The sequence below is a fragment of the Gossypium raimondii genome, chromosome 3, assembly GCF_025698545.1.
Source record: "Gossypium raimondii isolate GPD5lz chromosome 3, ASM2569854v1, whole genome shotgun sequence".
In the NCBI taxonomy this organism is placed as follows: domain Eukaryota; kingdom Viridiplantae; phylum Streptophyta; class Magnoliopsida; order Malvales; family Malvaceae; genus Gossypium; species Gossypium raimondii.
The window spans coordinates 368304-383766 of NC_068567.1; the positions used below are offsets into that span (position 1 = coordinate 368304).

At 34.0% G+C, this 15463-nt stretch overlaps 4 protein-coding genes across 4 annotated transcripts; 2 read left to right on the top strand and 2 right to left on the bottom strand.

Moving 5' to 3' along the window:
• The first annotated feature begins 878 nt into the window (after positions 1-878).
• Positions 879-2240, top strand: LOC105796299 (40S ribosomal protein S28). Its single transcript, XM_012625916.2, has 2 exons — positions 879-1028; positions 1848-2240. Exon 2 carries the CDS (start codon positions 1849-1851, stop codon positions 2044-2046), a length of 198 nt encoding a protein of 65 aa, XP_012481370.1. The 5' UTR covers positions 879-1028; position 1848; the 3' UTR covers positions 2047-2240.
• Positions 2241-2654: 414 nt separating this feature from the next.
• LOC105796303 (uncharacterized) lies at positions 2655-5932 on the bottom strand. Its single transcript, XM_012625919.2, has 6 exons — positions 5787-5932; positions 4462-4572; positions 3929-4116; positions 3621-3818; positions 3056-3115; positions 2655-2943 (listed from the first exon to the last, which is right to left on the bottom strand). Exons 2-6 carry the CDS (start codon positions 4565-4567, stop codon positions 2812-2814), a joined length of 684 nt encoding a protein of 227 aa, XP_012481373.1. The 5' UTR covers positions 4568-4572; positions 5787-5932; the 3' UTR covers positions 2655-2811.
• Positions 5933-9469: 3537 nt separating this feature from the next.
• Positions 9470-11366, top strand: LOC105796302 (cytochrome P450 71D10). The gene is made up of 2 exons (XM_012625918.2): positions 9470-10504; positions 10584-11366. Exons 1-2 carry the CDS (start codon positions 9626-9628, stop codon positions 11199-11201), a joined length of 1497 nt encoding a protein of 498 aa, XP_012481372.1. The 5' UTR covers positions 9470-9625; the 3' UTR covers positions 11202-11366.
• A 604-nt stretch (positions 11367-11970) lies between these two features.
• LOC105796301 (WEB family protein At2g38370) lies at positions 11971-14861 on the bottom strand. Its single transcript, XM_012625917.2, has 2 exons — positions 14512-14861; positions 11971-13643 (listed from the first exon to the last, which is right to left on the bottom strand). The coding sequence occupies exons 1-2, from the start codon at positions 14698-14700 to the stop codon at positions 12171-12173; spliced, it is 1662 nt and encodes a 553-aa protein (XP_012481371.1). The 5' UTR covers positions 14701-14861; the 3' UTR covers positions 11971-12170.
• Between the last annotated feature and the right edge of the window lie 602 nt (positions 14862-15463).

Below are 15463 nucleotides of genomic sequence, written 5' to 3' on the forward strand. Positions count from 1 at the left end.
CGTCCACCAATCATCCAATCAAATCCACTCACTTCTCCATTCCCCATTTTATTGGTGAATTTATATTGTGACCCAACAAGTACCTATTTATTTCACAAGGTTTTAATGTGGAAAAAGTCTATATACCACTACTTTAGTGCTCAACATGCATGTAAGACTAATAGATTCACCCCTCTGGATGCATCTTTTCATATTCAAATTATTTCTTCTTTTCTTTTTATTAATTTTGTTGAAAGCAAATACAACTTTTAGATAAAAACTATATTTATCTCTTAAATATATATATATATATAAAATTGATAATTCAAAGCTTTCACCCGAAACACTAAAAAACTAAAGTTGGTCTGAGTTATCAAAGTGATCGAAGAAGTTTGGGAATAGGGTAACATTAGATTACCCAAGTATTACTACTTTAAACGCACACTTTGGAAGAGCTCATAAGAAGTTAACAAGATTCACTATAAAACTCACCATCAGATCTGAGACTATAGCAGAAGCTTTATCTCGTTGCTTTTCAAAGGAAGAGGTAAAGAGCAAAGAAATGAAAAGAGTTTCTAGTTACACAAGGAAGGATCGTGCTATGGGATAAGGATTTGACTATTTTAAAGGACTGTCACCTACACCTGTCTATATGTCTCTAAAGCCCTAAGTGGACCGTAATATCCCAAGTTACAAGCAGGGGTGAAGCCAGAACAAATTTTTAGTGGGGCCGAATAAAATTTTAATTTTTTATAGTTTATATCTTTATAATTTTTAAAGGATTAAATTAAATTTTTATAATTTTAGGGAGGCCAAAGTGCAATTTTATCTTTAATAATTTAAAATTTTAAAAAAAAGTTCATGGGCCTAAATTGAAAATTTCCATTTTAGCAGCCTCTGGCAACAAGCCCAAATCCCCTTGAATATAGTCATTTCAAAAACTTGCCTATATAAACCCTAATTCTAGGGCTTTTATCATCCCCTTACTCTGAAATTCACAAGCAGCAGCCGCTACCGTGTCGTTGGCCTCGTACTTAGCCAAATTTAAGGTCCGTTTTATCTATTCCGGATCAGCTTTTTTGTAGTTTCCTTTAGTTGCATTTAAGGTCAGATCTATTGTTGTTTCGCTGTTTATAAATTTCTTTGGCATCTCTTTTTTTTTTTCTTTGTTTATGGAAGAAATAAGTTGTTTTTTTATTAAGATTAATCAGCAATAGATTATCTGTTGAGCCATGCTGCCAATATGTGATGAAAGTGTATGAATCTTAATGAACCGTTGCCGATTCTGCTGAAGCGTTTTTCTGTCAAATTCGGTGAAATGAGTTTTCTAATTCATGATCAATAATCTTTTTTTGAGGTCCCTTTTCAAGTGTTTCATTAAATAAATTCAGCAGTAGTACTGTTTAATTTGTTTTTAAGAGTAGATCACTTGATTATCTCATGAAGCATGCTGTTAATTTGCAAAGTAGAAAGTGTATTGATCTCAATGAACCATGCTGCTTTGCCGAAGCTTTTTTTTTATCAAATTTGGCATAACGGGGTTAAATTGAATCTGCAATGGTCGTGTTAAATCTGTTTTGAAGAGTAGATTACTTGGTTATCTGTTGAAGTCTGCTGTTAATTTGCAAAACTGTAAGTGGAAGGATCTTCATGAACTTATGCTGCTTTGCTGGTGCATTATCTATCCAATTTGGTGTAATGGGTTTTCAATTTTACAACAAATAATGTTGTTGTTAAGTATGACTCCTATTTTCAGTCAAATTTGAGAAATAATCTTCTAGTTAAACTCTGTTTATTTGTTTCAATCAAACACTGATTAGTTTAGATTATTTTATTATTATTTGACAATGCTGCATGGTTGTTTGCAGGATGGATTCACAAATTAAGTTTGCCGTGGTGGTGAAAATTATGGGAAGGACGGGATCGAGAGGTCAAGTGACTCAAGTGAGAGTCAAGTTTTTGGATGATCAGAACCGTTTTATTATGAGGAACGTGAAGGGACCGGTCAGGGAGGGAGATATTCTCACCTTGCTCGAGTCTGAGAGGGAAGCTAGGAGGCTTCGTTGATCACTTCCTCTTATCTCCGTTTTGTTACTTTATTAATGTTTATGTTGAGCAAGTAGCTAGCTGTTTATTATTTCTGAAAGGTATCCAAATTTTCAAATCTAGACTTGGATTTTGGGAGACTGATCTTAAATGGATGAGTTGTTTTTAAAGCATAATCATTATGTTTAAATGAACTAAGCTGGTTTTTGACATTATGATTTTCATGTCCCTTTAATTTAATGTTAATTCATTTCTAAAAGTTGCTTGAACGTGACCGGAACCTTTTTCATTTATTTTTTTAACAATTTCATTATATCAATTTTTTATACAATATCTAGAACTACTTATGGCTCTCAATCCATAAATAATACGTTTTAAAGTCTAATAATGATGTTCATACCAATTGATCCATTTTAATTAGTTCCATTACTTTCAATTAATTTCTTCAGTTTAATTTGGTTTAGTCATAATCATATTATAAAAATATATAATATATTACATTTTCTCATTTACAATTAACTCAGCTAGACACCCTAAACATTCAGAATATTATCCATCAACCTAGTTGGGGCAAATATCTGGGATCAGGTTGATCATTAGGATCGAAAATTTTTTCGAATAACAAATAATTTCAAGTCAAGCTCAAATTCGAGCAAATACATAACATTTTCAATATTTATAATTCGTTCAACACACAATTTGCAAACCTGGGATTAAAATGTTTTACGTTTATATATATACACTATATTACAACAAAATATCCTTTGTGGTTTTCATAAAATAAAATCAAGAATCTGCCACTGATTCTTGCTTTCCACCATCACAGGCATGAAGTATGGTGCAAACATCGGTAGTTTCCAAGAAGTGCTCGGCATTTGCGAGGATCAATGGCCCATACTCGAAAACCAACCGCTTACACTGAAAAAAAGAACACCACAACGGCAGGTTTAAGTGTTTAGCAGAACAAAACCAATAAAAAAGAAAAAAGCAAAAGCTCGATGAGTCGAAGTCTGAAACTGATTACACTCACCTTTTGCACATAGTTCTGCACTGAATTACATCCTTTCAAAAGAAGCTCGAGTATCTCCAACTGGCACCGATGAACAAAAGGAGACAACTCACATTAAAACAAGAACTTTTTCAATAAAAAGTGTGTATGAATTAGTCTCGAGCTAATCATACATTATACGGTTAAAGTATTATGAATTAGTCTCGAGCTAATTGTCAGATTGCATTTTGGCCTCTTTACTAAAAAATGGACAAATTAATCCCTGAACGTTAAATCAAACAGCAAATTGATCTTTTCTGCTGAAAATTTCATTTATTTTTACTAATAAAAAACTAGCATGACTCGTGTACCTCAAGAACCAGTTTTTAACAGTAAAAATAGATGAAATTTTCACAGAAAAGATCAATTTGCTCTTTGATTTAATATACAGAGACTAATTTGCCCATTTTTTAGTAAAAAGGCCACAATACAATTTGACTCTTAGTATAGAGACATTCATGGTACTTTTACCTACACTATACTAATTCAACCAAAAGGAAAAACTACTTGCATGTATGTTCATATCAAATACGTATTAAGATCACACCTTTGTATCGGGATCTTGCAACTTCATTAGTACTTCGGAAATAGCACGGTGGCACATGCTACAACTATCTTCGCGGAATTGTGAAGATATAAGTGCAACTTTTTGACAAAGGTTGAACTTTGTACAGAAATCTTGAGGTTGTACCGAAGATATTTCCAAGAAGAAGAGAGGTGCATAGTAGTCCACAAGTGTAATGCACTGTGCAGTATAAATCGGGTAGTGATTAATTTAGTATTTCTCGAATTTAGGAAGAGAATAGAAGAGAACGGAAGGAAGAACAAGAATACCATAATGTTTTATGCTTTTACCTGGGGCTCAACAGCTCGTAAACGGGAGCAACTTTTGTGAAGAATCTCAATTATCTCAGTCTGCGTTTTATTCTGTGAAAGGTAATCAACTGCCTCAGTAGTAAATTGCTCACACAAGGTGCACACGTTGTCGTTCCGAGCAACCGTTTCTATCACTTTTTCATCTTGCCTCCAGTTTACCTGGACAACTGAACCGAGAATTCCGGGTCATTAAACTATCAATTTTGTCCTCTAAACTATACCCCAATTCCTAGATTGGTCATTAAAGTTCTTTCTTTTCCCAAAGTGGTCCTAAACTATCAATTTTGTCCTGTTTTACCAAAATATGTACAACATCCAATAAGAATGTACCATGTGTCACATTCTTATTGGTTGATATTGCTTTTATGTAAACTGGGGCAAAATTAAACTTTATGGATCACTTCTCACGAATTGTGATATAGTTTAAGGGCTAATTTACTATTAAAGCCTCCCCCGCAGCATAAAAATCCACCCTCCCCTGCTACTAGGAAAAAGAAATTAAGAGAATTTACCTGATGGATCCGAGATTTCTATCTCAACAACTTCTAGTTGTCGGGCGTTACATGCCCAAGTAGCACCCAACATGAAGAGGAACAAAAGCCCAAATCTCGCATCCATAATGCCTGGAGTTTTTCATTAAATAGCATGAGTTTCCCATAATGCTAAAGAAAGGAAAAGTCGATGTCTTCTATACTAGCATAAAAGAAGCTAAGAGATTATATAATAACAACACTCGATATCCTTAAAACTAATACATAAAATCACTCGATAGTTGGGGCCAAAACAACCAAAACTCTAACAAGCTATGTACAACCGAGGCCAAACACCAAAATAAGATTGTTGGGCCTAACACCAAGAAAGCTCGAAAACCACCACGCTTCACCTAATCACTTTGCCTAAGAGATAGTCCTAGCACATCAGGATCACCCAACAACTACACCCGAAAGAAATCTCTTAGCCAAACACATGGAGATCAAACTACTAAAAGAAAGTCTAATCATATATGAACACACATGGGGACAGCAGACCTCCCAATCACTTCCAAGCACACATGTTAAGACCCTCCATCACTCAGCTATTAACTTCCCATTGGTCCAACACCTATATTATGATGGATTGATCCAGGATGATATACATATATATAGTTTGACTCAACCATCCAAAACCTAACAACGTCAATTAGGTTCTCGACACCAGCATGTGAACCTCCTCCCTCTTCCGTAACTAGAATTTTGTATCAACAAATATGAAACTAATCAAACCATCCAAAAACAGAACCTTACAAGCATAGCACACGGAACTTCACCAATCACATTTGAACCCACGTGGGGACAGAAACCTCCCAACCACTTCCAAGGTTAAGACCCTCCATGACTCTGCTAATAACTTCCCATCGGTTCAACACCTATACGGTCAAGGAAGATATAGCTTGACTCAACCACCCAAAACCTATCAACTCTACTTCGGTTCTCTACACCACCGTGTGAACCACCTTCCGCTTCCATAACTTGAATTTTATATCAACAATGATTAAACTAATCAAACTATTCAAAAACAGATAATATCCAACACCAATTCTTAATAATTAATCTTATAACAATAGCATATTCTGATTTGGTTCTTCAAATTGCACATGATGAACCCTAAACATAAGATGAAACAGAAACCAAAAGCTAATCAACAAAGAAAAAGAAGAAAAACCCGTGAAAGCATGAAATTAAACAAGCAATTAGAAAATAATTGTCAAAATAAAAGAAACCCAGATTAAGATAATAAAAGATCTACGGAAGTTGAACGGAAATAAAGGAAATAATTGAAGAAAAAAGTGATCTTTTACCCTCGGGAAAGAATGGTCAGCGGCAGAAAGATTGAATGGATACGAAAATTATTCCCTTTTTTGAGTGTTGAATTGGGCAAAGCCTCCAAATTGTCTTCGCCTATTCTTAAAGCTCATCCTTTCTCGAGGTTTTGATACCCTGCGGTCGATATCATCTTTAGTATTTGAATTTGATAATATCTCTAATCCCTAAAGTTTTTTTTGTTTGTATTGGTCCTAAAACTTGGTAATTTTTTCACTTTGATCCTTAGGCTTGGATTTCGTTAAGGTATGATGAAATGATACTCTAGCATTATGTCACGTCGTTAGCTGGAAATTTTAAAAAATTATATATAAAATCTAAAAAATTCCAAAAATTATTTAAATATATATATGATTAGTATTTAGTATATTGATAATGTACTTTTTTTTATTTCACAAGTAGCTTTAAAAAATTACCATGTGTTTATTTTTTTTAATATTTTACTTTATCCCTATAAAATATTTGTCAACCCCGTAGCCCTGCTTGTGGAGTTTAAAACGCCACTAGCGGTATAGTGTTAGAGTGTCATGTCATTGTACCTTAACGAAATCTAAGTTTGTGGATCAAATAAAAAAAAGTTGTCAAGCTCCGAGACTAATGTGAAAGAAAAGTTTAGGGATCAATGTGAAAAAATTTGTCAAGTTCAAGGACTAAATATTGATAATATTTAAACATACCGACATCTATGCAAACAAACTCAAACTTTTTTAAATAACGTAAATTTGAAATGACTCAAGATAAAGGGCCTGTCTGATTGGCTGAAAATAGCTTCGAAAAATGATTTTTGGAAAATGGAATAGTTTTTTGAAAAATGTTATATTTTTTGGTGTTTGATTGACTTCGTGTAAAATATTTTTCGTTATTGGACAAAATTTTCAAAACTTTTGACATTTCTCACTTTTGGTAAAATTGTAAGTTAGTCACTCTTATTTTGGTAAAATTTCAATTTGGTAAAATATATTCACTTTTGTTTCATTTCTCCTTTTGTAAAATTGTAATTTAATCCTCTTATTTTTTCACTTATGCAATTTAGTCTCTCATTCTCCAATTTATTTTACCCTTTAGTCCTTCCCTCCTTTTGGCTATTTTCTTTTTTGGTCCTTCAATTTTTTCATATTTATATTGACTCAATGAATTTTGAATATTTACACTAAGGCCTTTCACATTTTTACGATTTAGTCCCTACCTTAAATTAATATGTCATGTCATACTTCTTGATTCAACTTCTTTTGACATCCAACATTTGTAATGCTTAAAGAAATTTTATGGAAAAAAAATGATCCCCTTGTACTAGGAGTTAGATTGTTTTTACTCCATTTACTCAAAAATAATAAATTAATCTCCGCACATTAGATAAAAGAGTAAACTGATCATTTTTATTCAAAAATTCATCAATTTCTACAGTAGAAATATGGTGTAGCTGATAAAATAACTAAAGAGTACGTATACCCCATTCTAACATGAAATGACCAATTTTTAACAATATAAATAAATGAAATATTTAACAGGAAAATCAAATTACAGACAGAAACCTTCACGATATTTTACCGTTTACCCAATCAACCACTTTTAGTAAAAAAAAAAAAACCTTATCAACTAATTCAATGGGGTTATTGGATATCATGCAAGCAAGTGATGTTTGTTGCAAGAAGTCCAATAATGGAGAGCCATGGAAGATCCTTCAACGGCCATTTTCATTCCAGCTTTATAGCGACAAACCCACTGTCAGAAATATAGAAGGCTTTTCCAATTTTTAATGCTTGCATGGGGCTAACAAATATGATACGAGAAAATATTACTCGACATTTTTCGGTAAAAAATTTTCAAAATGTCATTCCTACCTAAATAGGTTGTAGAGTGAGAGCCACTCATGCACATGGATTATAACATGCAAGTCATTTACTAAGTGAACCCATAGCCTGCTCAAGTTCAAACAACACATTTTTAGAGTCAGGATTGCTTGTAACACTCGACACCACTATTCAACTGTCTCCATTAGATTTGTTCACGAGTCAAGTTATTTGTCTAAGTCTGAAGGATGGCTAGAATTTTAGGAAAGTTTGAGTAAAAATATTAAGCTCGAAAAATAAGTTTAGATAAAAGAATTAAGTTAATTTAAAATATGGTATGGGTTCAAGCTTGAATATTCAAGACCCATGCCCAACCCGATCTTTTTTATAAGTCTGTAATGTTTTATATTTATATAATTTATAATACAAAATTAAAGTTAAAAAAATGTTAAGAGGACTATATATAAAATAGGTAAACTATCAAACTAGTCACTTTTGTTTCCCTCAAGTTATGTTTTAGTCACTTATATTTGAAATATTGTGTTTTAGTCACTTATGTTATCATATTGTAACATTTTAGTAATTGAGTGTTAATTGTCATTAATGGTGTAATGGTAGTGATGTGGCACGTTAAATCATTATTTCAATGAAAATTTTAGGTTAAATTATGCAATTGATCCTATATTTTTTTTTGTTTTGAGCAATTTAATTTTTTTCTTTGAAGTTAAAAAGATGGAGAAAGAAGGGAAATAAAAGGAGAAGCAGAAGAGAATAAAGAAAAAAGAAGTTAAAAGAACATAAAAAATTGCTTAAAACGAAAAAAAATATGGGGACCACTTGTATAATTTAACCTAAATTTTTGTTTAAAATTATGATTTAACGTGCCATATCAGCTTACTGTTACACCGTTAATGGCAATTAATGGCTTAGTGACTAAAATGACTAAAATGTTACCCGAGGGAAATAAAAGTGACTATTGTGGTAGTTTACCCATATAAAATTTTAATAGTAAACTACACCTAATGTCACTAAACTATTTACATTTTGGTCACTTAACTTCAAAAGTTCCAAAATGACCACTGAACTATTCGAAAGTTTTTATTTAAGTCATAAGTTTGTTATTTAAAAAAAAAAAAAGAGGCTTGGCTATTGAGCTCCAAGCGACGATTCGACGATTAGTACCAGGGATTAGTATCCATCAACGAGTAGAAGAACAAAACTTAAATTTAAGTCAATCTGACGATCAGTGTCGGAGATTAAAGAAGAAAGCTGTTTGGATTTTGGCTTGCAAATTCATGATGTTCAAAGTTATTTTATGAAAAAAATGAACGGTAAACAAAGGGGAAGAACTTTCGAATAAAAACTTAAATAAAAAATTTCGAATAGTTCAGTGACCATTTTGTAACCTTTTGAAGTGAACAAAACTTAAATTTATTAATAAATTAGTGATCTTGGTTGTAGTTCATCCAAAATTTTAATAAATAAAAAATATTAAATTAAAAACAATATAAATATATTTTTATTTTTTAAAAAATAAAATGAGTCGAATTTAAAATAAATTTAAATTAACCATTTATAAGTATTAATTAACTTGAGCTTAATTTAAAATGTGTTAATATCATAATTAACCCGTATTAATGTCGTACCTAACCCCGACCCCGCCTATAAACTCCTCTACTCTTCACCAACAGTCCCGGGACCATTTTTCAACAACATACATATTTATTTATTTAGGGCCACTGTTGCTAGTCAGTGCTGCTGAGCAAAGCTTTTGTGTACTTATTCAGAAATTCGTACCTTATTTGTAGGTATTTGTATTTGTTTTCTTTATCCTAAATCCAAATAAACAAAAATGGGGTTGCTTTATTAAATGTTATTAGTTCAAGACGCCATAAATTTTTGGAGTGCTGGTTTTGCTTTGTACTTATCTATACGACAGCTTCCTTGGATTGATTTGATTCCCCATACCGACACGCACACACTCATATACATATGTATGTGTGTAGATTACATGTTTGTTATCACTTATGTTCATCATGATCAACATAATCATATCCTTGTTCATCATTCTGGTCATAGTTCATCTACTAAAACCCAAAAAACCTGTGAAAAAGTTACCTCCAGGGCCATGGAAGCTACCTTTGATAGGTAACATGCACCAACTGGTTGGTTCATTGCCTCACCAAACATTAGCAAACATGGCTAAAACATATGGTTCTTTGATCCATCTCAAAACCGGGTCCATTTCGTATATCGTAATATCGTCACCGGAATTAGCCGAAGAGGCTTTGAAAACCAACGATATCAGCTTTGCTTCAAGGCCTACCATATTAGCTTCTAAGATCATGTCTTACGATTCAACCAACATCGTTTTCTCGCCTTACGGTAGTTATTGGAGACACCTACGGAAAATCTGCGTTACTGAGCTTTTAAGCCCGAAACGTGTCGAATCATTCCGGAAAGTTCGAGAAGAGGAGGTGTCGAGTTTTATCAACTCGATCGCTTTATGGGGGAGTAGTTCAGGTATCAATCTTAGTAAAAAGATTTTCTCATTGACATATGGGGTAACATCAAGAGCGGCTTTCAGTGAGAAATGCAAAGATCAAGAAGCTTTCATATCGATCATCACTCGAGTTAGTAAGTTATCGGGAAGGTTCACTATTGCCGATATGTTCCCATCTCTTAAACTGCTAGAATTACTTAGCGGGAGAATCGAATTCGAGAAGCTGCATAAGGAAGCCGATAGGATACTCGAGGACATCATTGCCGAGCACCAAGAGAGAAGGAAAATATACGGTGGCGACAGTGAAGAAATGAAAGATTTGGTTGATATTCTTTTAGACCTTCAAGAAAACAGTGAGCTCGAGTTTCCTCTATCGGTTGACAACATCAAATCAATTATCTTGGTCAGTTTTCGAGTTTCTGTTTTTCATTTGTAGCATAGTATGCATAATTGCTTAGTAAGACTCCATTCTCCACTTTCAGGACATGTTCAGTGCCGGGAGCGAAACATCGTCGATAACTGTGGAATGGACAATGGCAGAACTGCTGAAAAACCCCGGGATTATGGAAAAGGCAAAGAACGAGGTAAGACGGGTATTTACCGGCAAAGGATATGTAGATGAAGGAAGCATTCATGAGCTGAAGTACGTGAAAGCAGTCATCAAAGAATCCATAAGGCTACATCCTGCTGTGCCTCTAGTACTAAGAGAATGCCGCGAGGATTGTTGGCTCGACGGTTACGATATACCCACCAAATTTAAAGTCCTCGTTAATGCAGGAGCGATTGGAAAAGATCCTAAGCATTGGGATAATGCCGAGACATTTTGTCCTGAAAGGTTCCTTGATAATTCAATTGATTTTAAAGGAACGGATTTCAAATACATACCGTTCGGTGCCGGAAGAAGGATATGTCCCGGTATTTCATTTGCTTTGAGCAACATTGAGTTGCCAATTGCAAACTTGTTGTATCACTTTGATTGGAAACTTCCAAATGGAATGAAGCCTGAAGATTTGGACATGACAGAGGCTCTTGGTTTGTCAATAAGAAGAAAACATGAACTGTTTGCAATCCCCATTGCTTATCATCCTCATGTAGAATAAGGTACGGTAAAAGTAGCATAAAAAATCCTTGTACTAAGAGTTGGATTGTACTAAAAAAATAAGTAAATTAGTATCAGTCCGTTAAATTAAAGAGCAAACTGGTCTTTCTGTTAAAAATTTCATCCATTTTTACGGTTAAAAACTAATCCATATACGTTACCATAAGGAACACGTGCATTAACCATGCTAGTTTTTAACAGTAGGAAATGATAAAATTTTTAATAGAAATGATAAATTTGCTCTTTGTTCTAACATAAAGAGAGCCAATTGCAATCAAATTCTTAGTGCAATGATCTCCATGGTATTTTTACCTTTGAAGTACTTGATGTTAATGAGCTTAATCCTTTTGCAGTCCATAAAGATTAATCCTTTTGAGGTTTGTGATTATTAACAATATCATCTCTAAAATTCTTAACAGTAGGAAATGATAAAATTTTTAATAGAAATGATAAATTTGCTCTTTGTTCTAACATAAAGAGAGCCAATTGCAATCAAATTCTTAGTGCAATGATCTCCATGGTATTTTTACCTTTGAAGTACTTGATGTTAATGAGCTTAATCCTTTTGCAGTCCATAAAGATTAATCCTTTTGAGGTTTGTGATTATTAACAATATCATCTCTAAAATTCCTAACCTGTATTCACTCTTCCAAGATCCAACACTAGTTGATATGCTTAATCGATTTACACGGTTATCATGACATCAAACATGTCTAAGATTCAAATCTCAACATTTACGAAACTATGGCAAAGTAAACAGATGCATAAAATGGCACAACATTCAAGTCATATTTCATTTAAGTTGGGCAAACATGATATTCAAACATGGCGGACATGGCCTAGAGAAGAACCTAAACAAACATAACATAAAAAGCATGAAGCTTTGAAGAGAAATGAGGTCAAACAATACAAGTAATTAATAGAGTTAGTGCTTCACTTATATAATATATATATATATATCTCACAGCATCTACCTCAAGTTGAGAGTTGGCTTCTTCTTTTTCTTATTTTGTTTAGCTAAAAGGAGGGAAAACCGAGCAAACCCGAACTTCTTCCTTTTTCCTGAGAACTGTTTGTGACCGGTTTCTCTCTCGGTTTTCTGAGAGTTGATTACGTAATCACCGTTTTGTTTGCCGAGCATTTGACCCAATGACACTTTTCTTTTCACAGTGCCTTTCTCTGCTAGCATCTCAGTTTCAAAGTCTTCAGGAAGAAGCAACTTTCGGCTAAGTATTTGACCTATGGATAGGGTTGGTTTCAAAACCGGGGTTGGACCGTCGTTAACCAGATTCAATCCATTCACGTCGAATAAACGAGAATCTTTTCGATTGTGAGATGGGTACGAATTCTTGAACTTGGTAGGGTTGTGTAAGGATCGTCGTTTCTGACCATGCTCAGATCTCCATTTGCGAAGAGCTTCCTCGACTTCCAGCTTGCCTTTGTTCGCAGCTTCTACCCGGTTTAATGCTTCTTCCAAGGCTTTCTTACTCGTTTTAATTTCCTCCGTGGCCTCTTCTACTTTCTTCAAGATTTCCATTTTCGAAACATTTGCTTCATCAACTTGGACCATAGCATCGACTACTTTCTTATTAGAAAGTTCCTCGGCGTTTTGTGCCTTGGACATCAAGGCAGAGTACTCCTCATATGAAATAGTCACCCCTTCGGCTTTTTGCACAGGATTTCCAGACAAGCTCTCCTTGCGCGAAAGGTTTTTTATCTCAGCAAGAGCCAAAGCTTCAGCGGCTCGGGCAGCTTCCTTCATTTTCTTAGCAGCAAGTATCCTCATCTCAGTCGTTTTTATTCTCGTTTTAGTCTGTTCAATCTCGGATACTGCTCTTGAAACCTCCGATTTCGCTGCTTGTCCTATTTTCTTGAATTGCTCAGCTTCAGAACTTAGTCTTTGAAGTTCCCTTGATATATCCAAAGGATTATCAACCCCGGTTTTGATTTCAGCCTCTTTTGCTACTTGCAGTTTCAGTCTTGTTTGAGTTAACTCTTCTTCGAGCGACGATATCTTTGAAGAATTCTGACTTAACCTCTCTCGAGTCCTTTCGAGAGAATTCCTTTCCTTCTCTAATTTCTTGTTTAGTGATTCCACCGAACCTCGAATATCAGCAAGATCATTAGTTGTCCTCGAAAGGTTCAGTTTCGCCTGTTTCAACTCCATCAAGATTAAACCTGGAGCTGCCGAAGGACAGGGGCTTAAACTTCCCACCAAGTTCGGATGGTCACCACAACGATTCTCTTTCTCAGCATCCGTGTTCTTCACATCCACTTCGGATGCTTCTTTCTTCAGCTTTAATTTTAGTTCTTCGACTGTTAATTTCGTTGTTTCGAGTTCTTTCAGCACATCCAATGTTTCTCTTTCTTTAACAATGAGATCTTTCTCCAGTTTCGCCGCTTGTTCCTCCAATTTCGCAATGTCAACTTCTTCCCCATCATGCTGCGAAACATTCAATGAACATGAAAAAAGTTTAAAATCGAAACATCAATCAATTGAAACTAGAGGGCCTTCGAGACAATTCATATTATAAAAGCTGTTGCATTAACAAGAAGACTACAGCAACAAGCTTCAAAGTTACAGTAATAAAGAAGCCATGAGGAAACCTAGTAAACAATGATACATATGTATGTTTGCATGCATGTATATATGTATATATATAGGTCTTTATAAGACAGCAAAATCCATATATATGTATCATTGCACTAACAAGAAGACTACAACAACAAACTTCGAAGTTACAGTAATAAGAAGTCATGATGAAACATGATACATACATATATATGTATGTACGAATGTATACATGTATATATACGTGTTTATAAGACAGCAAAATCCATCTATATGTATCATTGAACTAACAAGAAGACTACAACAACAACTTCAAAGTTATAGAATAAAGAAGCCATAATGAAACCTAGTAAACAATGATACATACATACATTCAAACATACATACATAATGTATTTATGTATAAGACAGCAAAATCCATACAAAACAACCCTAAAAGATTTAATTTAACAATGAAAAGCTTAATTTTTTAGCTGCATTAAGCAAAATACAGTGGACTATTCGTTTCTAAACACTTATTATTCTGATTTTCCACCATTTATTTTACCTCAAAGCAAGAATTTAAGCAAAAATATGAAAAAAAAAAACACAAATTTGACAGCCAGATAGTGCATTAAAATTTTCAAAGTTAAGAACTTTATGAACCCACATTGAAATTTTAAACAAAAAAAAAAACATGAAACCCAGTAACATTTTCCTTAAAAAGAACCAAAAATAAAAACCAAGATTTTATTTTTACCTCAGTTTCAGACATGAGCTTAGGTTGAGAGGGTTTCCAATAACCGATTCCACCAAATCGAGAAGCAGCCTCTTTAACCGATTCAAACGGTGCCGAAGTATCGATCTCAGCTCTTACACCACCGCACAAACCACCGGTTTTGGTGGCTGAAACACCACCACCACCAATTTCACAGCTTTCCACTTCCATTACAAAAAATAAACAAAACCCAGAATCCTAAATAAAAAAGAACACTAAAACACCTTAAAATCTGCGAAGAACTTAATAATGTTTGGTTTTTGTGGGGGGTTTCGTTTTTTGCTACTGTATGGAAAATACAAAGCGACAGTGCTATAAAAGAGGGAACGGTAATGAACTATGAGACTGAAGAAGAAAAAGGGGAGATTTTGAGTTTTTTCTTTTATTGACAGAAATGTCCTCGATGTTTGGAGAAAATTGCGATGGGTTAAGTGGAGTTGTGAGGTAAAAAAAGCGGGGATTTTGGTTTTTGGTGGGTGCCCTTTATGGGGAATGGGAAATTTAAAGCGTGTGTGGGGGCAATATGGGGGGACACAGTGCTTTCAACGGCAATAAATCTTAACGGACTTTAAAAGGACAAGAACCTTATTTTTTGAGTGTTGGACGGTTGAGATTTTCTTTTTCTTTATTTTATTTTTAAAAATTGTCGTTAATTTCTTAAATTTTAGAGATAAAGTAAACTTGACAATTTTTTCATTTTGGTCCTTGATTGTTTTGTCTGCATTGGTCTTGAAACTCGACAGGTTTTTTCAATTTAGTCCCAAAACTTGAATTATATTAAGGTATAATAACGTGGCAATCTAAGATTGTGCCGCATCATCACTACACCTTAACAAAAATGTAAGTTTAGGGATCAAATTGAGAAAATTTACCAAGTTTCGAGGCTAATATGGACCAAAAAAAATTTAAGGATCAAATTGAAAATTCTTTTCAA